We start from the raw sequence: 25,080 nt of genomic DNA, 5'->3' as shown, positions 1-25,080 counted from the left end.
TTTGATAGACATTTATTACTATTATCTGCAAAGAGTTTAAGGATTTTTTCTGTTCAGTTTTGTCTTGCTTTTTTTTTTGTCTTTTTGAATAGTTGCTAAAGTTCTTGACTATTTTGTTTGACTTAGCCATCCTAAAAAAAAAAAAAAATGCCACAAATTTTAAAAGCTACACAAAGCACTGATAGTCTCTTCCCTGGAAGTATCCAAGCAATTCAGTGTTTTTGAGTGATCTAGAGCAGGGGTCCCCCACCCCCAGGCCTCTAGTGGTACTGGTCCACGGCCTGTTAGGAACCGGGCTGCACAGCAGGAGGTGAGTGGTGGGCGAGCAAGTGAAGCTTCATATGTATTTACAGCCGCTCCCCATCACTCACATTACCGCCTGAACCAACACCCCCCACCCCCCACCCCAGGGAAAAAATGTCTTCCACAGTCCCTGGTGCCAAAACGTTTGGGGACCACCAATCCAGAGTAAATAATTCCTTCTAGGATAGTCTTTCTTCATCTTCTTGAATTGCTAATATACATTGATTTAACCTTTAGAAACAAAATTAATTTGTTTTTGAACAGGCCTTAAATATTCTTTGTGTAATATAACCAACTTTAGGAAACGAACATATGAAAAATAGAGGATGAATATTTGCTTTATGAAGTCACACTTTAAAGAGGAATTCACAGCAGTACTTTAGAATAATCAGGAAACGTGTTAGATAAGAATTGACTCACAAAACTTATTTTGAAAAGTTACCAGAAATTTCTTACTGCATACAACAACACATTTGTAATTTAGGGAGCATTCTGGCTGTTAAATAGGTAATAGCATTCACTCACCGACTCTGTCCCCATCCATCCATTTACCATCGTTCCTTATAGGTTACCACTTTTTAAATTTTCCATTGTTTCTATAGGCATAGATACAGGTTCTGATTCCAGCACGCATAGAAGGTAGCATGCTGTTTACACTGCCGTGCATCACAGTTGTTTTTTTTTAAACTGGACACCATATGCTGGAGCTCTTTCATCATCAGTATATAAGGAGTTTCTTTGTTCTCTGTTACAGCAGCCTAATTTTGACAGATAGTGCCAAGTTGCCCTGCATAGAAGTTTTACATTTTGTACCATTACCACATAGTAATAGTATTTGTTTACAATTTAGGAGGAGTTTTTTAACATCTACTTTTCTCGCAGTTTGGAAGAATAAGGTTCTAAGAATCATTGCTTATTCTCTGTGTCCTTTACCTAATGTGGCAAGTAGAGCAGTACAAATTCTAGAGATTCGCCGGTTTTGACATTTTATGTTGAGAGGTGTTTCTTGAAGTTAAGATTTTTTTTTCCACTCCTCCTTTGGCTTCATGTCTTGTTTGAGTCCTCTTTACAATCATATTCACTAGATTAGTCATCGGGGGTACCTTGTCTATTTCTCTATTAATATGGTCATCATAGTTTATTTTAAGCACCAAAGGAAACGTAGTCAGAGGGCATAATAATAAATAATGTGGTTTAGTTCCTTAGCATCATTTGATAAAAAGGACCAATTTGCATTAGAATTATTTTTATCTTTTCTGCCAATTGTAATTCAATTTTGTTATGTTCCATATATTTACTGTTACTTTGCTGTGAACATTATGTGTAGTTTTCCTTTGTATCTTCTTTTTTTTTTTAATCTTCAAGAGCATTGAATTTCATGAAAGAGGAAAGAATCATAAGGAAAATGTGGCAAGGAGGATCAGTGAGGTAATCTAGTTTGTTTCTTTCTTTGCCAATTTCTCTATGTAAATATCAGCCCTTTATCTAGCTTTCACTTTTGTATGTGTCTTGCTCAGATTAAACAGAAAAGCCTGGATAAGGCAAAGGAAGAAGAAAAGGCATCAAAGGAGTTTGCTGCAATGGAGGCAGCTGCCCTGAAAGCATACCAAGAGGATTTGAAAAGGCTTGGCTTAGAGTCAGGTAAAAAAGGAGCCAGCATGTTTTAAAAGTAACATCAGAGGTCATGCTCAGTGAGCTCTTATTGTTTCCATAGAGAGGTTGTACACTCGGTATACTCTTAGTGCTTTGCCTGTACATCACAGCCCTATTGAGACTGTGGGACTTTTGCTTGTGCACTTTTGTTTTGCTTTTAAATCTTCATCTTTCAGTACCTCCATTCACAACAACTGTGTTACTCTTGGGGTTTCCTAGTCCTCGCTCTATCGTAGGTCAGCAGTTCATTTCCGAGACACTTGAGTTTTTATGTATTCTAATTATTTGGCTAAATGGATCTATTCATTTAAAAAATTGGCGTTGGCGCTTCCCTGGTGGTGCAGCGGTTGAGAGTCCGCCTGCCGATGCAGGGGACGCGGGTTCGTGCCCTGGTCCGGGAGGATCCCACATGCCGTGGAGCGGCTGGGCCTGTGAGCTATGGCCGCTGAGCCTGCGCGTCTGGAGCCTGTGCTCCGCAACGGGAGAGGCCACAACAGTGAGAGGCCCGCGTACCGCAGAAAAAAAAAAAAAAATTGGCGTTGCATTATAACCCCCGTTCACTTTATCTATATGGTCAAAACTATGAATCATGTTTATTTATATATTTGAATTATAGTGAATTAACCTTGTGTGGACAAATCAAGTGACTTTACTACTAGAAGGTAGTTTTTTTTTTTACTTTTTAATTTTTTTATTGAATATATTGGATATGTATGTAACATGGTGTGTTACTTTGATACATTTATTGTAATGGGATTGCCATTATAGCAATATTTATCATATTACATAATTATAGTATGATATCATTGTCTATGTTCATTATATTGTTCATTAGACTTCTGGCTTACTTACTATTCATTGCAAGTTTGTACCCTTAAACAACATCAGTCTTATCCCTCCACTCCCCCATCCCCTATTTTGCTCTGTCTTTTACAAGTTTGACTTTTTTAGATTCCACATATAGGTGATACCATACAGTATTTGTCTTTCCGTATCTGGCTTATTTCACTTAGCATAATGTGCTCAGGGTTCATCCATGTTGTCGCAAATGGCACAGTATCCTCCCTTCTCATGGCTGAATTGTGTGTGTGTGTGTGTGTGTGTGTGTGTGTGTGTGTGTGCGCGCGCGCCACATCTTTTTTTATCCACTTATCTGTTGATGGGCATTTAGGCCATTTCCTATCTTAGCTATGAATAACTTAGCTGTGATAACGCTGCAATAAGTATATATCTCTTCATAATCCAGTCTCATTTCCTTTGGGTATATACCCAGATGTGAATTAGTGGATGGTATAGTAGACCTATTTTTTAATTTTCTGAAGAACCTCCATACTGTTTTCCTCTGTGGTTGAACCAGTTTACATTCTCACCAGCAGTGTATGAAGGCTCCCATTTTACCACATGCCCGCCAGCAAGAAGGTAGATAATTTGAGGGTGTGAGGATAACTCATTTCCAGATAAAAGGCATTATTTAAGTGGAGTATATCTATCTTGTCACTGAATTTAGACTTTAAATTGGTAATTTTCTATAAAGCATTTCTTCCATGACAAATCCATCATCCTGAAACCAGATCTCAGTTGTTGATCTTGCATAATGGTTGCAGTAGTCAACATGGAACGGTATTCTTTACTTTCTAACAAAAACTGCTTTTGATTAACTTTTTAAGCAGAGTAACAGTTAATTGGCGTTGCCCTCATCACATAAGAACAGTTGTGCCCAGACTTTTTTTTTTTGGATGCGTTGGGTCTTCGTTGCTGCACACAGGCTTTCTCTGGTTGTGGCGAGTGGGGGCTACTCTTCGTTACAATGCAAGGACTTCTTATTGTGGTGGCTTCTCTTGTTGCGGAGCATGGGCTTCAGTAGTTGCAGCACGCAGGCTCAGTAGTTGTGACACGTGGGCCCTAGAGCTCACGGGCTTCAGTAGTTGTGGCATGTGGGCTTAGTAGTTGTGGCTCATGGGCTGGAGAGCGTAGGCTCAGTAGCTGTGGCACACAGGCTTAGTTGCTCCATGGCATGTGGGATCTTCCCAGACAAGGGATCAAACCCCTCTCCCCTGCATTGGCAGGCGGATTCTTAACCACTGCACCACCGGGGAAGTCCGTGACCAGACTTTTAAAATATCCTTGACATTATTAGTTAAAAAGCGGGGGTAGTAGTATTTCTACAAGGTTAAAGCTTTATGTTCATTTTAAGGGGTAAAAGGATTGTAGGCATTCCTGCAGAATTAAAGACGTAGTTGAAAATTCATCTCATCAATTAGGTAGATCGGGAGATTCTATTATGCTGCCCTATGAGCAAATAAATCTTAGTGTTTTATATTTAATTGGGTTTTTCCTATCAAATGTTTTTAATAGCCTTGTTTTCTAAATAGAATATGTATTCCTTTAAAAGTGAAACAGTATAGGCAAAGAAAAGAGTTTTTAAAACTAGCTGCTTTTAAGATTTCTCCAGACATCTTTAGAATTTTTTTAATAAAGTTATACTGTACATTTTATGCTGTGGTCTGTTTGGGGGTGGTTTTATTTATTCCCTAAATGATATGTCAAATACGTCTTTTATTTTAAATAATTAAAGATACACATTATTTTTAGTGGCTACAGAGTGTTTAGAAACACAAGCTTTGGGGTCAACCAGAATAGCCTCTTGCTAGTGATACGACTTTCGATTTTTACTAAAATTAAGTAACATAATGGTATGAATTGCTCGTTACTGTGACCACTTGTAACAAGTGTTCAATAAAGGGTATAAAATGCCATAATAGGATGCCATTAAAATGCCATAATTTATGTAACTAGTCTCTTCCTGATTAACATTTAGGTTCCTTGGAGTTTTTTACTGTTAGGAAGAATGTTTCGGTGAGCACCCTTATGTAGGCATGTTTTCACATTTATCTCTGTAGGCTCAATTTCTAGCAGTGAGATTGCAGATTTAAAGTGTAAATATATTTTGTATATTGACTAATGAAATCAAGCTGTCTCCACAAATGTTGGGCTGATTTATACTTTTTCTAGAAATAAAATTATTTTATTAACTAATGTTGGGAATAATTATTCCTTTGGAAAAAAGCAAAGCCATAAAAACTACCCATTTTTTATACCCATGTAAATATCCAATAGATCATACTGACTAACTGTGGATTGGTCATTCTTTTCAGTATTATTGATCTAATGCAAAAAAAATTGTATGTATTTGCATTTCTTTGGATATTAGTGAAGTTAAGTGTTAAAGTACCTTTGTACTTTTTGGCCATTTTTGTGTTAGAATGTTAGATTTGTAAGGGATCTTTGTTAGGAACATTAATCCTCTGTCATATTCGTTGTAAAGATTTATCATTTGTCTGTCTTACGTTTTTCTTGTTGTTGTTATTTTTGCCATACCAAATATTTGAATTTCTATGCATTCAAATTTAACATTATTTTACTTTTTGGTTTTTTTGTAAATATCTTTGATCTGAAATTTATATTGATGTAAAAACATGGGAGGAGCAGGGAGTGGACAATAAATTTACTTTTTTCCAAATAATTAACCAGTCAGTCCAACATCGTTTGTTAAATTATTTTTTTTTCTCTAATAAGAAATACTAGAAATATGCAGTTGGAACTGTTTCTGTACTATTGTGTTTCAGTCATATGTTTGTCTACTCCTGGATCAGTTTTATACTATTGGTTTTTTAATCAGAGTTTCAGAATGTTTTAATATCTAGTAGGACTAGATTCCCTTCATCACTTCTTTTTTACAATTCTCCAGGATATTCTTATATTCTTGCATATTTAGCTTTCTAAATAGGCTTTGTAATAACGTGTCAAGTTCCCAAAAGAATCTTGTCAGGCTTTTAATTGGAATAAAATTATTAGTGTTTTATAACAGGAAAAAAATTTACATCAGCTACTTCACCCTTCTCTCATCTTTCTTCAGAAATTTCAGATCCAAGCGTGTCACCAGTAACCAGCACTATGCCACCCACCTCTGCATCAAATCAGCAGAAAGAAAAGAAGAAAAAGAAAAAAGACCCTTCAAAGGGCAGATGGGTAGAAGGCATAACCTCTGAGGGTTACCATTACTATTATGATCTTATCACAGGAGGTAAGTCATTTAGGCATAAAAATAGTAGAGAATGATAACTGACAGTTTGTTTTGTGTTAGGACTTTTAGTTAATATTGGAACGTTTAAACAATGAAAGACTAACTTTACGTTTTTGCCACTGGTAAAAAAATTATGTGCCCTTTAAAAAGGTACCCTTCTCATAGTGACTCAAGGTCATAATTAAAGACTTAATAGTGGGTTCCTTACAAATAAATTATAGCTTTATATTTTCTCAATAAAGCTTTGTAAATATTTTAACTTTTAGGAGTGTATGAGATCACAAGGAGAAAGAAGAGAACAAGAAGTAGAAAGGGTGGGTGGTACATATATTAAAGGAATGGGTAGAAGAAAAGGTAAGAATGGTCAGGAAGGTAGGAAATGAGATTAGAGAGTTAATCACGAAGAAAACCTTGGGCTACCAGTATTATGGGAATTATTAAGATCTCTAGAATCATAGTCAGTTTTTGACGACATAGAAATAGTAACAATCTCTGAGAGTTTGCACTGAGCCATAAGTGAAGTGCGTGTTGTTCAGCAGTGAACCATAAATAATTGTATGCTGGGGATTATAAGTCTTTCTCAAATTTACATAGAAATTATTTATTAATTACATTTTTTCTCCCTTCTGGTGCCTATTCCTTGCTGCCTTTGTTCACCATCCTACTTTATATACTCTTGCTCTCAGCAATATTTGTTTTTAATTCCTGCATTCTTCATCTTATTCCTCTTTGGAGTCATTCATTCCATCTCTCACTCTCCCCTGCCCCAAGATGTCAAAATTTATCAAGCCTGAATTCCAAGAAATCTTTAAGAGAAGCCCTACCTAGCTCTAATAATTCTTGTGAAGTACCAGTAACTTCTTATCCTTCATTCTGGCCTTCCTTCTTGGTTACATAGCATTCACATGTATTCTTCACAGTACTACTGGGATGTATGTTGTTTCTTTTTATTTTTCAATTATGTTTTAAACTGTAGACACGTAGTGTTTCATTCATGTTGAATATCTTATAATTTTTTGCCAAATTAAATTTTTTGGGGAAGATTTTACAAATGCAGTATATTTTGTTTTAAGCATCTCAGTGGGAGAAACCTGAAGGATTTCAAGGAAACTTAAAAAAGGTAACTGAAGCACATTAATAGTGTTTTTTAAATTCTTTTAAGTGATTGGCTTCTGGGATTTTTGTAGGGTTGATTAAGCAAATTTACTTCCAGATAAGCCTCCCTGTCCCCCCAACCCCCTTTGTTTCTTTCTTTCTATAATCCTTTTGTTAAAAGGGTGCATGGTGGTGGAAAAGTGATGTCTACCCTAAAAGTCCACGCAGGGCAAATATTATTAGTTGGTTTGCAGTCAGTTGCCATTTACATGTCCCTGTCAGTCTGCAAAGAACTGTTCCTGGCTTTCAGAGGCAAGGCATTCCCTCCCTCCCTGAAAGGTGCCTCATGATTAACACAAATCAAGCTTCCTGGCCATGATCAGTACCACCACCCCTAATTGCCAGGTGTCAAGAGGAAAGGAAAGGCTGGCCGAGTCTGCCTTAGTTATCTAATATATAACCACATCTTCAGTTTATGCTGGTTTTTTTCCTCCCATTAGACGGCAGTGAAGACCGTTTGGGTAGAAGGTTTAAGTGAAAATGGCTATACCTATTATTATAATACAGAAACAGGGGGTAAGTATTACCTTTGTTTATCTCTTAAGCTGTCTAAAATTGTACCTCACACTGCTTATTAGCCTGCTGAGGAATTGTCTGAACTTGAGAATTTTAGTATAGTGATAAACATATTTCTGTAGCAAGTATGTATTTTTTATAATTTAGAAACATTAATACAATGGAAAAGCAAAAAGATTTCTGTAATATACTGAGCCATGTGTTGTTCTTCTCAGGTGATACTGCATTCACAAATTTTTTTACTTTGAAAATCATTTTTACTTTCTCTACCATCATTGGTTTTTATCAGGATTATTTTAGAAATATAATCATTACCTTGGAAGATCACCTCATTCAACTTGCCTTCTCCTATTTTAAAAAGCAGAACTGAAGCTATTTTAGCAGTGGCTAATAAGACTGTCTAATTTTCACTTTTACTAATTTAATAATTTTCAGTTATATAAATATTTATAAAACATGCAGAATTATTGTTACCTAATTATTATCTGTTTTTCAAATTAAGATTTTATCTAATTTCATAAAACTAGTCTTGCCAGTAATTATAGTTGGTTTCTTCTGCAATTAAATATACCAAAATAGCTATAGTATTGGTGTAACTTTGAGCTTTGTTTGTTTGTTGTTTTTTTTTTTTTTGCGGTACGTGGGGCCTCTCACTGTTGTGGCCTCTCCCGTTGCGGAGCACAGGCTCCGGACGCACAGGCTCAGCGGCCATGACTCATGGGCCCAGCCACTCTGTGGCATGTGGGATCTTCCCGGACGGGGGCACGAACCCGTGTCCCCTACATCGGCAGGCGGACTCTCAACCACTGCGCCACGAGGGAAGCCCTGTTTGTTTGTTTTTTAATTCCTGCTATCCAAAGACTGCTACATAGCATTAAGTCTTTTAGGAGGAAAAGGCCCTTTTGACCTCCAAGTAGATACCCAGCTTGCCCAATGATGACAATGCTTCTACCTCAGTAAACTTGATGTACTGAATCCTTATAAAGATAAAATAACATATAACTATAGAGTTAGATCTGAGTGAGCTCAACGCACAGCTTCCCTTACCAGCTCTATGATTGTGGGTAAGTCACTGAGCCTATATTTGCTCTTAAGTAGAGCTGATCCTGTACTCTGTGAGTTCATGATGGTCATGTGTCTCTAAAGTTCCCCAAACAGTGCCTGGTACATATTAGATGCTTAACCAATTATTTCTTGTAAGTTCTTTTATTACTTGTGTGAAATAAAGACAAGGAAAAAGTAGTTTTTTTCATTAGTGCTGGAAAGAACCCTGTAATTAATGAGGGACTATACATACTGATTTTCCCTCAACAATTTCAGTTTATATCTGGATCAATGTGATTATTAATAGAGCCCCCTTTACTCTTAAAACTTTCCCAGTTGAACAATAAATTTTCGAATCCCTGTCCCTTTTATTAAACTATAAATAGAGAGTAACTGCAGATAATTAGAACTGCTATCATTTTACTAAAAGCCCAACAAACCACTTGGTGGCAGTAGAGTTCAACTGAGTTTTTTTTTTTCCCCTTATTATAAAATGACAAATTATATTCATTCAGATCTTCGCCATATTATTCCACTTTATGAAGATCCCAGGGAAATTTTGTGATAAATAAATTTCAGGAAATCTCATGTGTGCCCATTACAATGTTTTCTGAAACTGGTGTTGGTTAAATTTTGAGTCCTCAGAAAGTATTACCAGTTCTTAGGTCTCTTTCCATTGGGGCTGTAGTTTATACATCTAGTGAATCCAGATTGCTTGAATTTAATTTCTGAAAGATAATAGCAAGACCTTTGGGATCTCTTATTTATTATCTTCTTGATCAAGTGATGGTGTGAAACAGATGCAGTGTTGTCACTTAATATACTGTAAGTGACAGGAAACATTATATTGGGAATATTCTTCTAAATAGAATTGGTAACTAAATAACATGACTATTAAAATGTGTTGAATAGAATCCAGATGGGAAAAACCTGATGATTTCATTCCACACTCTGGCGATCTGCTTTCTAGTAAAGTCAATGAAAAGTCACTTGGCACCCTAGAAGAGTCCAAATCATCAGATTCACATAATGATTCTGATGGGGAACAAGAAGCAGAAAAGGGAGGAAAAAAAGGAGAGGTCTCTACAGAAACGCAAAAGCTAAAAATAAAGTTTAAGGTAAGTTCTAGATTTACTCTTTACAACAGTTTGTTAATTTATGAAAAGATCTACAGACTTTCTTCAGCTTTCTGGTAGAAGATAGAAATAAAACCAAGAGATGCATTTTGGCACCCGGATAAATGGTTGTATCATTTATTGATATCTATTTGATAACAATATAGTAAATTCATTTTTAGACCTCCTAAGTTTGAAATGCCTCTGTAACATTCAGAGAGCTGTCTGAACGCGCAAGTATGAATGTCTAGTCTAGAAATGTTAATTTGAGTATCATCAACATACTGGTAGTAATTTAAGTCAGAGTGGGTGAAGTAACCTAGGAAAATGACCTTGGGGAATATTAAACATTTAAGTACAGGAGAGAAAGAGGAGCCCACAAGGCAGAATGAGGAAAGAATGATTAGGAAGGTATGCTGAGAAGCAGAAGAATTCAGTATCCCAGAAGCCAAAGGAGTAGAGAACATCAGGGATTAACTAGGTCTAGAAAAGGAAAAACGTCCATTGAATTTTGCAGTAAGGAAGTCCTTGATATCCTTCTAGCAGTTATACCAGAGTTTTAGGTGGGAAAACTCAGATTACAGGAGGATGAAAAGTGGTTCACAGTGTATATGTGGTTTGGATATGTAATGAAAAGTAGAAATTAGATGATAAGATGGTGGCTACATACTGACTTTTAATTGTGAGAGATTTGTGGTGGTGATGTTTTCCTTAAGAGGGACTCCAAAGGAGGTAGAAACGGAATACCAACAAGGGTAAGTGGATAGGTTGGTCTTGAACAAGGAATAAACTCATTTTCTGTAAGAAGGTAAGGTTTTCATTTTCTGTAAGGTATGACTATGGATGATTTGCTGCCAGGAAAGAAGAGTCCTGCCTTTTAGCCTCAATTTACTCATGTATAAAGAAATCAAGATTGCTTGCTGAGAGTGAGAAGCTTTGGGGAGCTTGACAACATTAACAGACTAAAATAATCACTGAGCCAGGGTGGGAGAAGAAATGAAGTAAGTAAGAGGATTGACAGGTGGTGGTGCTAAGTGCCCAACCATGGTGGGAAAGTAGAACAGACATTTTAGTAGTGTTAATAGTATAGCTAGTATAGTATAGCTAGTATAGCTAGTCCTCCTGCTTTTGTGACCTTTCCAGGAACACTCAGGAGCCTGGGTGCCAAAGCAGACAAGATACACAGCATTGATCCATGGTTGAGTACTGGCCTGAGAGGTGAAGGAATATCCAGGATGCTGGAGAGAGGGCACTTCCAGCCTTACCTAGGGTCTCGTCATTGCCTGCAACTTCTCAACCTACCCCATAAATCTTGGTGGAACTTAGGGTGAGGAATGTATCCAGTTTATAGAAGAGCAGCAGGAAAGCTCTTGTGTAGTAGATATCTTACAATGTTTATAGTGAAATTCAGGTAACCCAGCATCCAACGTGGGACAGATATTATTAACTTCAAGCAAACAAAATATTACAAAACACAGATAAACAAAAAAGGACAAACTATAATCCTGCCGTTTCCCAGAGAAATCAGTATAATACCTTGATGTTTTTGGTCTATAATTTTCTATTCAGACTTGTACATTGCTTTAAACAAGGTATGGAGTCATACTATAATAAGGTTTTATTATCACTTGCCAATTTAATCTGTCACAAAGACATCGTTAAGTCTTCTTGTACTAAAATAATGGATGGATAGTATTCCATGATATGAATATAAAATTATTAATTCAGCCCTGTGGAGCTGAATATGTATTTTGAATAATCACTAAGGGGACCAGGAGAAGAAATAACTGGAGACACATTACTAAGCAGTGTTAAAGTCTCTGCTGAAATTGGATGTCATAAATTCTGCAATCTCATCAGTTTGTATGGTTGTGTGATTTTTTTTGTTAACACTTGACAAACTAATGGTTGGATAGATTTGTGTTGGAGATTTTTAGGTCCTACGCAATAGACAGGCATAGGGACAAAGATATTTTAAGGGTGCTAGCAAAAGAATGTTTATAACGTGATTCTCTGTGGGCTGGGGCCTGATAACGAAGAATGTAAAGTCTAGATGAGACTAACAAACTCAGAACACAGGAAATTAAGGTAGTAGAGATGGTAATGATGTTGGATAGGAGGTATTGTAGAAGTAAGCGAGCCAGAAAGCCAAAAGAATAACATTGTGGTCAGAGGGTGGGCTTCTGGAGTTTATGATTTCGTAAGTGGGGCATTTTTGAGTGATGACCTCATTCAAATTAAAAGGAACATAAGTGTGAGGATCTAATATTTGAATACTACCTGTGCACCAGGTACTACATATGAGGAGAATATCTTATTAGGCGGCTGAAATATAGTGAAGGCCAAAGTCATTGGTTTTGTGGGTCACAAAACTGAGGGTAGGGAATTTTTAAGCTCTGGGATGACAAGAGTTTTGGTTTTTTGTTTTGTTTCGTTTTTATTAGAGTATAGTTGCTTTACAGTGTGGAGGACAAGAATTTGAACAGAGAGAACATACAGAGTTGCCAGAGTCATCACTTGATATGGAGAAATGGGGACTTCCTTGGCGGTCCAGTGGTTAAGACTCTGCGCTTCCAATGCAGGGGCGTGGGTTCAGTCCCTGGTTAGGGAACTAAAATCCCACATGCCACATGGCCAAAAAGTAAATAAATAAAGGAAAAAACATACATACAATTAAGTGTGAACATTAAAAAATATATATATGGAGTAGTGGCCAGAGGTCATTAGATCATGAGAGGAAGAATGGAAGAGAACTATATAGAAGGTGGTGTGAGCCTCAGAGGGGGAGGCATGTATTGCATGACCTCACTTTAAAAATGTCGTGGCCTGGAAGCAGTCAGGTTGGCTAAGAGAAAGCTGATGCTGTCTCCTACTTCTGTGATACCAGCAGCATAAGGGAATGAGTTAACATCCATTCAAAGAATTGCAAACGAAACAGTGTTCCAGGACTGCCACCCATGGTTGTGCAAGTTTACGAAGAGGCTGAAATCTAATGCATGGTCCACATGCTAAACCGGGCCACGGGGCTTTGTTATCCCAGATGATAAAAGCACCAGCCCTCTCCAGGGGCTCCTTGGGAGCTATTTCTACCTCAGGGGTGTGTCTTTTTCCAATTTCACATCATTACCAGTTGTACAGGCCAGTGAGGTTTTGGCAGTGTCCTCAACATGAAGATGGATTTCAGTTAACACTAATTTGTTGAGGGAGTTCTTTAAATAGATAATGGGTATAGAAGGGTCCAGCGACATGGCATTAAATTCAAAAGGGGCACAGTATAAAGGGAGGTCACTGTTGGACATGTAAGTAAGGAGAGAAGCAGTAAAGTGGAGAAGAGAGGATAAAAAGGCCAGTGTATGTCTCTGAGGGGGGGGTAGAACATTAATAGGATCGTGTTATATTATTTTAAAAAACAGCCTTGGCCATGATGTGTTAGCATTTTAGACTTAACGAAAAACCTAATCAAGCATTAAAGGAGTTCTTTTATGTACGTTTGTTGTATTACATGCAAATTTGAACTGCTGAGTTAATGTATTATTTATAAATCAATACCAAGACTACGTTAAAGAAATTTTTGGTCCTGGCAGTTTTGCTTGAAGTTTGTTATTTCTTAACTTTGACATTTCAGGAAAAAAATAAAAATAGTGATAAAGGAACTGAACCAGAAACACAGAAAGAAAAAAATACCCAAGGGAAGAATTCATCAGGTCCAAGTGAAGAAAAACCCAAAGCTCATAAAAAATCAAACCCATATGGAGAATGGCAAGAAATTAAACAAGAGGTTGAGTCCCAGTAAGTACCTGAAATTTAATGCCACTGTTATTACAGGTATTTTACGTCCCATTACTTCCATAAATTGCAGTACCTAATTTCAGGAATAAGGTGCTCATTAAAAGTGTAGCTCATTTCCTTTACTTCTAGAATGGTTTTGTTTTTTCTAATTAAATATTTTAAAATGTAAGCTAAGGTTTATTTTTTTAAAGTAAACTAATGATTGTTTTAATTCTTACTTAGACATGACCTTTCTATTGACCACACGTTCCCACACTAACATACCATACACACATGTGCATTCTCACACTCAACCATCGTTATTCTATCAGAGAAACAAATACCTGCATATTCAGTACATGCTTCATGGGATCTATCTAAAGGCAAGAAAAAAGCTCTTGTTTTGTTACTGTATTGAAAATGGCTTGTGACACTTAGCTAAGTTTTTAAGTTTTTATTCAAAAAATGGCAGTTTTATCAACTAAACAAGATCATGGTAAAGATGATACCTGGTTTACATTTACATACATATCAATAGCTGATATGTTTTCATATCAGCTATTGTCTTAGGATCATTTACACAATGAAAGGAAAATGTCACCCCCACCTTCACACATTGGTGTTTCTTAAATGCTTAAAAAATATCTTCAGGTGGGAAAAAAGTATTTATATGAATTAAGCAGTTTTTCTCCAAACATTAATGCTTTGAAATGGTAATGTAATATAACTGTTCCATGCATACTTCTAAAGTGAAATTATTCATTGTTAAAACTGTACTTTAGGGGACTTCCTTGGCGGTTCAGTGGTTAGGACTCTGCTTCCACTGCTGGGGGCCTGGGTTTGATCCCTGGTCGAGGAACTAAGATCCCGCGTACCGTGCGGGCAGCCAAAAAAAAACAAACCAAAAAACTGTACTTTAATGAAAAGGTCATGTTTTTTCAGAAGACGGAGTAATACAAGTTTTGGACAGCTTTATATACTGTTCTAATAAGAATTGATTCATTAGTGATATTGTACCATAATATAGCTTTGAACTATTAAAATGTTTTTATTAAATATTCAGCTCTTATTTTACTTAATGAAATATTAGGAAATGTGTATTTAATGCTACATAGTGCCAGGGACCGTAAGTATATTGACTGTATATGTTGAAGTTGCAGAAATAATAGACTGCATTGATTACTTCAGCCCCTAAGTGATTTCCTAAGTGACTTACAATAGGAGGATGGCCTTCCTATACCAATATCTCCTGTACTTCAAAGTTGAGATTTCTTAAAATTTGAGTATTTTGTTTTCCATGTGATAAGTTTACTGTAAAGCCATTATTCTTAACAGCAGCCAATTTAATATGTGATGGATTGTGTCTGACTTCCTAAGTAGATTTACTGGTGAGGTTGAAACATTTTTTTCATATACCTGTATTTATCAGTGTTTTGTATTTACTCTTCTGTGAATTGTCTGTTCATAGTCTTTGCATATTTTTCTATTGAAGTATTAGTCTTTCCTTACTTGCATAAGATCCTTATGTAGTACAGACACTAACCATTTATTAGTAGTAGTTATGGTGGATTTTCCACATTTGTAGTTTGACTTTTAATTGTGCTTATAATGGTTTTAGATGTGTAGAACTTTCTAATGTTTAGTCTGATTTCTTTTCCTTTGTGATCTGTTTTATTGATACTACCCTTTTTCATCCAAAAGTCAAGTTTATACTTGTATCTCCTCCTGGTTTGTGTGATCTTACTTCTTTTTTATGTAATTATTATTATTTTTTTAATTAATTAATTTATTTTTGGCTGTGTTGGGTCTTCGTTGCTGCACACAGGCTTCTCATTGCTGTGGCTTCTCTTGCTGCGGAGCACAGGCTCTAGGCACACAGGCTTCAGTAGTTGTGGCGCTCGGGCTCAGTAGTTGTGGCTTGTAGGCTCTAGAGCACAGGCTCAGTAGTTGTGGCGCGCAGGCTTAGTTGCTCCATCCACAGCATGTGGGATCTTCCCTGACCAGGGATCGAACCCGTGTCCCCTGCATTGGCAGGCGGATTCTTAACCACTGTGTCACCAGGGAAGCCCACATTTTTATGTAATTATTTAATCCATCTTTTATGTAGTTATTTAATCCATCTTTAATAATTTTGATACATTGTATGAGATGAGATTTTTTAAATTTATTTATTTATTTATTTATTTTTAATTTTTTTGCGGTATGCAGGCCTCTCACTGTTGTGGCCTCTCCTGTTGCGGAGCACAGGCTCCGGATGCACAGGCTCAGTGGCCATGGCTCATGGGCCTAGCCGCTCCGCGGCATGTGGGATCTTCCCTGACCAGGGATCGAACCCGTGTCCCTTGCATTGGCAGGCAGATTCTTAACCACTGTGTCACCAGGGAAGCCCACATTTTTATGTAATTATTTAATCCATCTTTTATGGAGTTATTTAATCCATCTTTAATAATTTTGATACATTGTATGAGATGAGATTTTTTAAAAATATTTATTTATTCTTTGGCTGCATCGGGTCTCAGTTGTGGCTCGCGGGCTCTTCATTGCAGTGCGTGGGCTTTTCCCTAGTTGTGGCATGTGGGCTCAGTAGTCGTGGCACACAGGCTCAGCAGTTGCGGCAAGTGGGCTTAGTTGCACCTCAACATGTGGGACCTTAGTTCCCTGATTAGGGGTCGAACTGGTGTCCCGTGCATTGTAAGACGGATTCTCAACCACTGGACCACCAGGGAAGTCCCAAGATGAGATTGTAAAATAATTTTTTATCTTACCCGGCAAACCGATTTTGCCAGTACCATTCTTCCCCATTTTAAAGTGGCATTTTGTTTTAATCTTGTGTTTAATTCTTAAATTTATCAGTTTGTTTCTGGCTACCTATTCTGTTCCATTGGTCCATCTATCTTTGTGACAGTACCATAAAGCCTTAATTATTATGATTTAACTATATCCTTTTATATGGTATGTTCTGATATCTGGTGGTGTATCCCTGTATTTTTTTTTTCCAAATTTTCTTAAGTAGTCTCTTCCCATTTTTTCCATGTTAATTAAATCATTTGCAAGTGTTCAACAATATTTATATAAATATTACAAATAAATTATACTTGTTGAATTTGGCAAAAATTGATGTTTTCAATATTTCATAGTTTCATCAAAAAATGTTGTACATGCCTCTTTTTACTCAAGTCATTTTGTAGTGTAAGTCTCATGCTTGCATTTCTTGAATGTAAGCTAAGTAGCCACTTAGTCTACTTGATTCATTTCTGTAACCCCAGGACTAAAAACAGTGACTGGCACATAATAGGTGCTTAGTACATGTTTATTAAGTACCTGAATAAGCTTTTATATATTTTGCTATTTTTAATTGCAGATTTAGTCCATTTTTTCCATTATTTTGTAAACCAGTAATTGTGGTGTGAAAAAGCCTATGTGTCCAATTATGTTGCTGATTATTTTATTATTTTTAAGACTTACTCTTTTGAGTCTTGGGTTTTCCATGTAGAAACTTGTCTGCAAATATTTTTTATTTTTTTCTGTTGATACTACTTCCTATTTATTTCATGTCGTATTTATTTTAGTTACATTTTTAAGCCCAATGTTATATAATAATAAGGGGAGTGGGCATTTCTACACATCTGTTTTGTTGCTGATATCAATAGAAATGTCTCTAAAATTTATATTGAGGATTATATTGACTATTGGCTTAAGATAGATAATCTTTATTATGTTAAGGAAGTGTGCTTTATTTCTGGATTGTTCAAGGATTATTATCAGAAATATATTTTGGTGAATTTCAGTAGCCATAGCGCTGATGTGGAAAACTGATTGGGAAATGGTGGTCTATGGTTTAGTTTTGTTTTTGTTTGTTAAATGTATGATAATTTTATGAGATTTTTGTATCTGACTTATGCTAAATAAAATGGATTAGGTAGCTTTCCATTTCTTTAATGTTCTAAAATGGTTAATAGTTTCCCTGGGATTAGAAAGTTTTTTAAAAAAATCACTAGTAAAATCTTCTGGTCCTGGAGTTCTAGGGGGAGGTAAGTTTTGATAGCTTTTTTAGTCTCTTGGATACTATCTATGTGACATTAGGCAAGTTGCCTAATCTACATGAGCCTCAATTTCTTCATCTGTAAAATGGGATAATAATAGTTCCTGCCTAATTTCTAATTTATTGTGAGGAATAAATTAGAAAAAAACAAGTTAACACATTTATCACTGTGTTCATACTTGGTACCTAGAACACCTAAGCACTCAGTCACTGTTACATGCTGCAGCTGGTGTTAGGGGGGGCAGGGGTAGGAAATAGCTTCAGCTAGTCAGTTTCTGTAATTCATATTTTCCCCTAAAATCTTGTGTTTCATCAAGGGCTTAAAATTTAAAACATATGGTAATACATTAAACTTCCTGTATGTTAAAATTTTTCAATTTTTAAATCCTTTCACATTGTAAACTTTTTTATTCTTTTGGGATGATATTTGTTAAAGAATTTTTTTCCAGCTGTGTTAAGATACTATGATTTACATATAACATGTGTAAGTTTAAAGTGTGCATAGGAATTCCCTGGTGGTCCAGTGGTTAGGACTCCACACCCTCATTGCCGAGGGCCTGGGTTCAATCCCTGGTTGGGGAACTAAAATCCCACAAGCCGCATGGTGCAGCCAAAATAAATAAATAAGTAAAGTGTGCAGTGTGTTGATTTGATTGACATGTTGCAAAATGACTACCACAATAGTGTTAGCTAACACCTCCATGTCACACTTAATTACCATGTTTCTGTTTGGTTGGTTGGTTGGTTTTTTTGTGGTGAGGACATTTAAGATCTAGTCTCTTAGCAGTTTTGAGGTATATAACACAGTATGATTACTATAATCACCATCCTATAAATTAGATTCCCCCAAATAGTCTTACAACTGGAAATTTGTACCTTTTGCTCAATCTCCCCATTTCCCCCATTCTTCAGACCTGGTAACCACTTCTGTAACTCTTGTTTCTGTAAGTTTGGATTTCTTCAATTTCACATATAAATGGTATCATATAGTATTTGTCTTTCTCTGTCTTATTTCACTTAGCACAGTGCTGTCAAGGTCCCTCCATGTTGTCACAGATGGTAGATTTCCTTCTTTCTCATAGCTAAATAATATTCCACTGTATGTATCTACCACATCTTCTTTATCCATATCTTGGCTACTGTGAATAATGCTGTAGTGAACATGGGGGTGCAGGTATCTCTACAAGATCCTGTTTGTATATCCTTTGGATGTATATGCAGAGGTGGGAATCTTGGATCATATGGTAGTCCTGTTTTTAATATCAGGAACCTCCATACTGTTTTCCATAGTGTCTGTACCAATTTACATTTCTACCAACAGTGCTGAAGGTATCTCTTTTTCTCCACATCCTTACCAACACTTGTTATCTCTTGTCTTTTTAATACTAGCCATTCTAACAGGTATGAGGTGATATTGCAGTTTTCATTCACATTTCTCTGTCAATTAGTGATGTCAAGCATCTTTTCATGTACCTTTTGGCCATTTGTATGTCTTCTTCAGAAAATGTCTATTCATTTTCTCTGCCCATTTTTTAATTGGATTCTTTGGGGTTATTTTGTAATTGGGTTATGAGTTTTTCATATATTTTGAATGTTAACCCTTTAGCAAATATATGATTTGCAAATATTTTCTTCCATTCTGTACGTTTCCTTTTCATTTTGTTGATTATTTCTTCTGCTGCCCAGAGCTTTTAGTTTGATATAGTCCCACTTGTTGATTTTTGTTTTTGTTGACCATGCTTTTGGTGTCATATCCAAAAAATCATTGCCAAGATGAGTGTCAGGTAGAGCTTTTTTTAAATGTTTTCTTCTGGCAGTTTTACAGTTTCATTTCTTATGTTTAAGTGTTTAATAAACTTTGGGTTAATTTCTGTGAGTGATGTGATATAGGGGTCCAATGTCATTCTTTTGCATGTGGTTACCCAATTTTTCCAACACCAGTCATTGAAGAGAATATATATTCCCTATTGAATAGTCTTGGCTCCTTTGTCAAATGTTAGTTGACCCTACATGTCAGCGTTTATTTCTGGGCTCTCAGTTCTTTTCCATTGGTCTATGTTTCTGTTTTTATGAGAGTATCATACTGTTTTGATTACTAAAGATTTGTAGTATAGTTTGAAATCAGGAAGTGTGATGCCTCCAGCTTTGGTCTTCTTTCTCAGGATTGCTTTGACTGTTTGGGGTCTTTTGTGGTTCCTATAAAAATTATAGGATTGTTTTTCTATTTCTGTGAAAAATACCATTGGAATTTTGATCAGGATTGCATTGAATCTACAGATGGCTTTGAGTAGTATGGACATTACAACAATATTAATTGATCTGATCCATAAACACAGGATATCTTTATTTGTCTGTGTCTTCAATTTCCTTCAGTGTCTTGTAGTTATCAGCATACAGACCTTTCACCACCTCAGTTAAATTTATCACTAAGTGTTTTATCATTTATGATGCATTGTGAATGGGATTGTTTTCTTTTTTCTTTTTCAAATGTTTTGTTGCTAGTGTATGCAAATGCAACTGCTTTTGTATTTTGATTTTGGTTTTGTTTTTGGCCACTCTGTGGAGCTTGCAGGATCTTAATTCCCTGATCTGGGATCGAACCCGCACCACCTGCAGTGGAAGCGCAGAGTCTTAACCACTGGACTTCCAGGGAATTTCCTGTATTTTGATTTTGTATCCTGCAAATTTACTGAATTTATTGAGTAGTTCCAACAGTTTGCTGGAGGGGGAGGGGGGCATGGGGAGTCTTTAGGGTTTTCTATATATAAGATCATCTTATCTACAAAGAGAGGTAATTTTACTTCTTTTCCAATTTGGATGCCTTTATTTTTTCTTGCCTGATTGATCTGGCTAGGACTTCTAGTACTATGTTGAATAGGAGTGGCAAGAATGGGCAGCCTTGTCCTGTTTGCGATCACAGAGAGAAAGCTTTCAGTCTTTCACCATTGAGTATGATATTGGCTGTAGGTTTGTCATATATGGTCTTTGTGATGTTATGTTCCTTCTATTCCCAAGTGGTTGAGTATTTTTATCATGAAATGATGTTGTATTTTGTCAAATGTGTTTTCTGCATCTGTTGAGATGATCATAAGATTTTTATCTTTCTTCAATCAATATCAATTGATTTGCAAATGTTGAACCATCTGTCCTTACATCTCAGGGATAAATCTCACTTGATCATGGTGTATGATCCTTTTAATGTGCTGTTCAATTCAGTTTGCTAATATTTTGTTGAGAATTTTTGCATCTATATTTATCGAGGATATTGGTCTATAGTTTTCTCTCCTTGTAGTGTCCTTATCTGGCTTGGGTATCAGGGTAATGCCAGCCTCCTGTAATGAGTTTGGGAATATTCTCTTCTGTTTTTTGGAAGAGTTTGAGGAGGATTGACGTTAATTATTCTTTAAATGTTTTATAGAATTCTCCAATGAAACCATCTGGTCCTGGCCTTTTTTGTGTTGGGAGGTTTTTAAGTATTGGTTCAGTATCCTTCCTTGTCACTGATCTGTTCAGATTTTCTGTTTATCACAATTCATTTGGTAGGTTGTATGTTTCTAGGAATGTATCCATTTCTTCTAGGTTATCCAATTTGTTGGTGTATAATTCTTCACAGTAGTCTCTTTCAATCCTTTTTATTTCTGTGGTATCAGTTTAATGTCTCCTCTTTCTTTTCTGATTTTGAGTCTTCTCTTTTTTTCTTAGTCTAGGTAAAAGTTTGTCAAATTTGTTTTTCTTTTCAATAAACCAGCTTTTAGGTTTCTTATCTTTCCTATTCTTCTGGTCTCTATTTCATTTATTTCTGCTCTGATCTTTGTTATTTCCCTCCTTCTGCTACTTTGGGCTTAGTTTGTTCTTTTTCTAGTTCCTTGAGGTGTAAAGTTAGGTTGTTTTTTTTAGATCTATCTCTTTCTTAATTAGGCATTTATCAAGTATAAACTTTCCTCTTCGAATTGCTTTTGCAGCATCCTATAGGATTTGGTATATTGTGTTTCCATTTTCATTTGTTTGAAGATATTTTTTGAGTTCCTTTGATTTCTTTTTTGTCCCATTAACTGTTCAGGAGTGTGTTAACTTCCATATATTTGTGAATTTTCCATCTTTCTTCCTGTTATTGATTTCTGGTTTTTTACCATTTGGGTCAGAAAAAAATACCTGGTATGATTTCAGTCTTCTTAAATTTGCCAAGATTTATTTTGTGACCTATTAGGTGATCTGACCTGGAGAATGTTCTGTGTGTGCTTGAAAAGAATGTGTATTCTGCTGCTGTTGGACGGAATGTTCTCTATATGTCTGTAAGGTCCATTTGGTTTAAAGTATTGTTCAAGTCCGATGTTTCCTTGTTGATTTTCTCTCTGGATGATCTATCCATTGTTGAAAGTGGTTTATTTAAGGCTTCTGCTGTTACTGTGTTGTTGTCTATTTCTCCCTTCATACCTGTTAGTTTTTGCTTAATATATTCCAGTGTTGGGCACATATATATTTAAGGTTGTTACATCTTCTTGATGAATTGACCCCCTTATCATTATATAATGACTTTCTTTGTCTCTTGTTACCATTTTAGGCTTAAAGTTTATTTTGTCTGATATAAATATAGTTACCCCTGCCCTCTTTTGGTTTCTGTTTGCATGGAATATCCTTTTCCATTCCTTAACTTTGAGCTTATGTGTGTCTTTAAATCTGAAGTGAGTCTCTAGTAGGCAGCATATAGTTGGTTCTTGTGTTTTTATCCATCCACCACTCTGTACCTTTTGATTGGAGAATTAAATCTGTTTACATTTAGATTAATATACATAAGGACTTAATTAATGTCCTCTTATTGGTTTGGGGCAGTTTTGTAGTTCCCTTTTTCCTTTTTTTCTCTCTCCTTTTTGAATTGATGAGTTTCCATAGTGGTGTGCTTTTATTTCCTTCTCTTTATCTTTTGTGAGTCTATTTTAGGTTTTTGCTTTGTAATTACCATGCTGCTTATATGAAAGATCATATATATATGACAGTCTGTTTTATGCTAATAACAACTTTGGTTGAATACAAAAAGTACCTTTTCACTTGCCCCCCATTAATGTTTTATTGAAGCATAGTTGATTTACAGTATTATTTTGATGTCACAATTTACATCTTTATATATTGTGTATACATTAACAAATTGTTTTAGCTATAGCTATTTTTAATACCTTTGTCTTCTAACCTTTATACTAGAGTTAAGTAGTTAACAGGACACCATATTATATTATTAAACTGGTTTGTATCTGACTCTGTGCTTACCTTTACCATTGTTTTGTGTGTTTTCATGTTGGTAATTAGCAACCTTTCAGCATTTCTCATAAGGCACTTTTAGTGATGATGAATACCCTCAGCGGGTTTTTTTATTTTTGGGAGGAAAGTCTTTATCTCACCTTCATTTCTGAAGGACAGTTTAGTTTGGTAAAGTATTTTTGGTTAGCTTTTTTTTTTTTCTTTCTTTCAGCACTTTGAATATATCATCCTGGTCTCCACTGAAATATCTGCTGTTAGCCTTATGAAATTCCCTTGTATGAGAGAAATTCTTTTTTCTTGCTGCTTTTAAAATTCTTTGATTTTAGACAGGTTTAGTAAAATGTGTCTTGGAAAAGATCTTTTTGGATTGAAATTTTGAGGTGACCTACTAACTTCAACTTGGACCCATAAATCTCTCCCACATTTTTCAAGTTTTCATCCATTGTCTTTTTTTTCTTTTTTGGCCACACCATGTGGCTTGCAGGATCTTAGTTCCCCGATCAGGTATTGAACCTGCGCCCTCAGTAGTGAAAGCAGAGTCCTAACCACTGATGCACCAGGGAATTCCCTCAGCCATTATTTCTTTAAATAATCTTTCTGCCCCTTTTTCCATCTCTTCGTCTTCTGAGACTCCAAGGATGCATACATTACTTCTCTTGATTGTGTCCCAAAAGTCCCATAGGGTTTCTTCATCCTTTTCACTCTTTTTTTTCTCCTCTGACTACAGAATTTCAAATGATCTGTCTTCAAACTCACTGATTCTTCTGCTTGGTCGAGTCTGCTGTTGAAGCTCTCTATTGAATGCTACAGTTCAGTCATTGTACTATTCAGCTCCAAGATTTGTTTGGTTCTTTTTTATGTTTTTTTATCTCTCTTGAATTTCTCATTTTGTTCTTCTGTTGTTTTCCTGATATCATTAAATTGTTTGCCTGTATTCTCTTATAGTTCTCAGTGCATCTGTAGAACAGTTTTTTTGAATTCTTTGTTGGATGGTTCCTGGTCTCAATTTCTTTGGGCTAGTTACTGGAAGTTTACTGTATTCCTTTGGTAGAGGCATTTTTCCCTGATTCTTGGTGAACCTAGCAGCCTCGTGTAGGTGTCTACACATTTGAAAAAGGAATAACCTCTTGTAGACTTTATAGACTAATGTCACTATGGGAAAACTTCCACCTGCAGGTGGGGCACACTGGAGCAGGTCTGGTGGTACCGGCCACCAAGGAGGCATGTGGCAGCAGTGGGGCTGGGGGGTTGTCATCACTTTAGCTCAGGTCACTAGAATCCAACAACTGCGTGGTTCTTGGCAAACACTGCAAGGGTTCCACAGTGGCTGCAAGGGCTGTTGGGGTCCTCAGCAGCACTTCCAGGTCCAGCAGCTAGAGACCAGGACAGGCAGTGGTGGTGGCCGGCTCTGGTGGTGAAATGCACTCGGCTGCGGGGCCAGCTATAGATGCCTGTGTATGTAGTGGTCAGGGCCAGTTGCAGACACACAGTAGTAGGGGCCAGGCAGGCAGCAAAGGGCCAGAGTCAACTACACGTTCACTGACAGCTTCAGGGACCCTGGCTGTCGGGGTGCTTTCCCATGGCTGCACAATCTTCCCCTGAGGGTAAGCACTGCAGTAGAGGCTGGTGATGGGTGTCAGGGCAGCACCATGCAAGTGCAGAGTTGGTGGGGCTAGCCCCAAGCATGCAAATGGCAGTGGGGTCAGCCATGGGAGTCTAGGCTGCCATCTTGCACAGAGGCCTGAGCTGACTGCAGTGTGGTTCCTGGGCTCTGGCAGTGGCAAGGGCAAAGGGACTGAGGCAGCTGACATAAGTGAAAGCTAATAGCTGTGCAGCACAATACCTGGTGAAATCTGCAGGGCATCTGAAGCAGCTGTGATGTCTGTTGGTTCTTTCTTCAGTGGCAAAAGCTGCTTTGTTTGCCTGCAGAGCAGATCACTGTGAACTGCAATCACTCCCACTGCATGGCTGTTCTTGGTCGTCCCTGATTTTTTTCCTTGTTCCTAGCAGTCTCTATAGGTCTCACCTTCGCCATTGTGGCTGGAGTGAAACCTAAGCAGGACCTTCCTGCAGTGGCCCAAAAGGCTGCATCAGCTGGTCACCCACCCACTCTTCTTTTCATGTTGAGGGGTACTGTTTCCAACTGG

The 25,080-nt window shown here is 36.8% G+C and overlaps 1 protein-coding gene across 2 annotated transcripts in view; it reads left to right on the top strand.

The window, feature by feature from the left end:
- Positions 1-25,080, top strand: part of WBP4 (WW domain binding protein 4) — a 33,148-nt gene that overhangs the window by 2,110 nt on the left and 5,958 nt on the right. The window contains exons 3-9 of one of the 2 annotated variants that reach the window (XM_059995558.1): positions 1,669-1,731; positions 1,821-1,944; positions 5,882-6,040; positions 7,114-7,160; positions 7,636-7,711; positions 9,668-9,873; positions 13,496-13,659. In XM_059995558.1, coding sequence (XP_059851541.1) covers positions 1,669-1,731; positions 1,821-1,944; positions 5,882-6,040; positions 7,114-7,160; positions 7,636-7,711; positions 9,668-9,873; positions 13,496-13,659 — 839 coding nt within the window. Of the gene's footprint in view, positions 1-1,668; positions 1,732-1,820; positions 1,945-5,872; positions 6,041-7,113; positions 7,161-7,635; positions 7,712-9,667; positions 9,874-13,495; positions 13,660-25,080 lie in introns of both variants that reach the window. The other variant, XM_059995556.1, reaches the window with a different exon arrangement.

This window comes from Delphinus delphis, chromosome 18, assembly GCF_949987515.2.
Source record: "Delphinus delphis chromosome 18, mDelDel1.2, whole genome shotgun sequence".
Lineage (NCBI taxonomy): Eukaryota > Metazoa > Chordata > Mammalia > Artiodactyla > Delphinidae > Delphinus > Delphinus delphis.
This window is presented reverse-complemented; position numbering and strand designations above follow the sequence as displayed.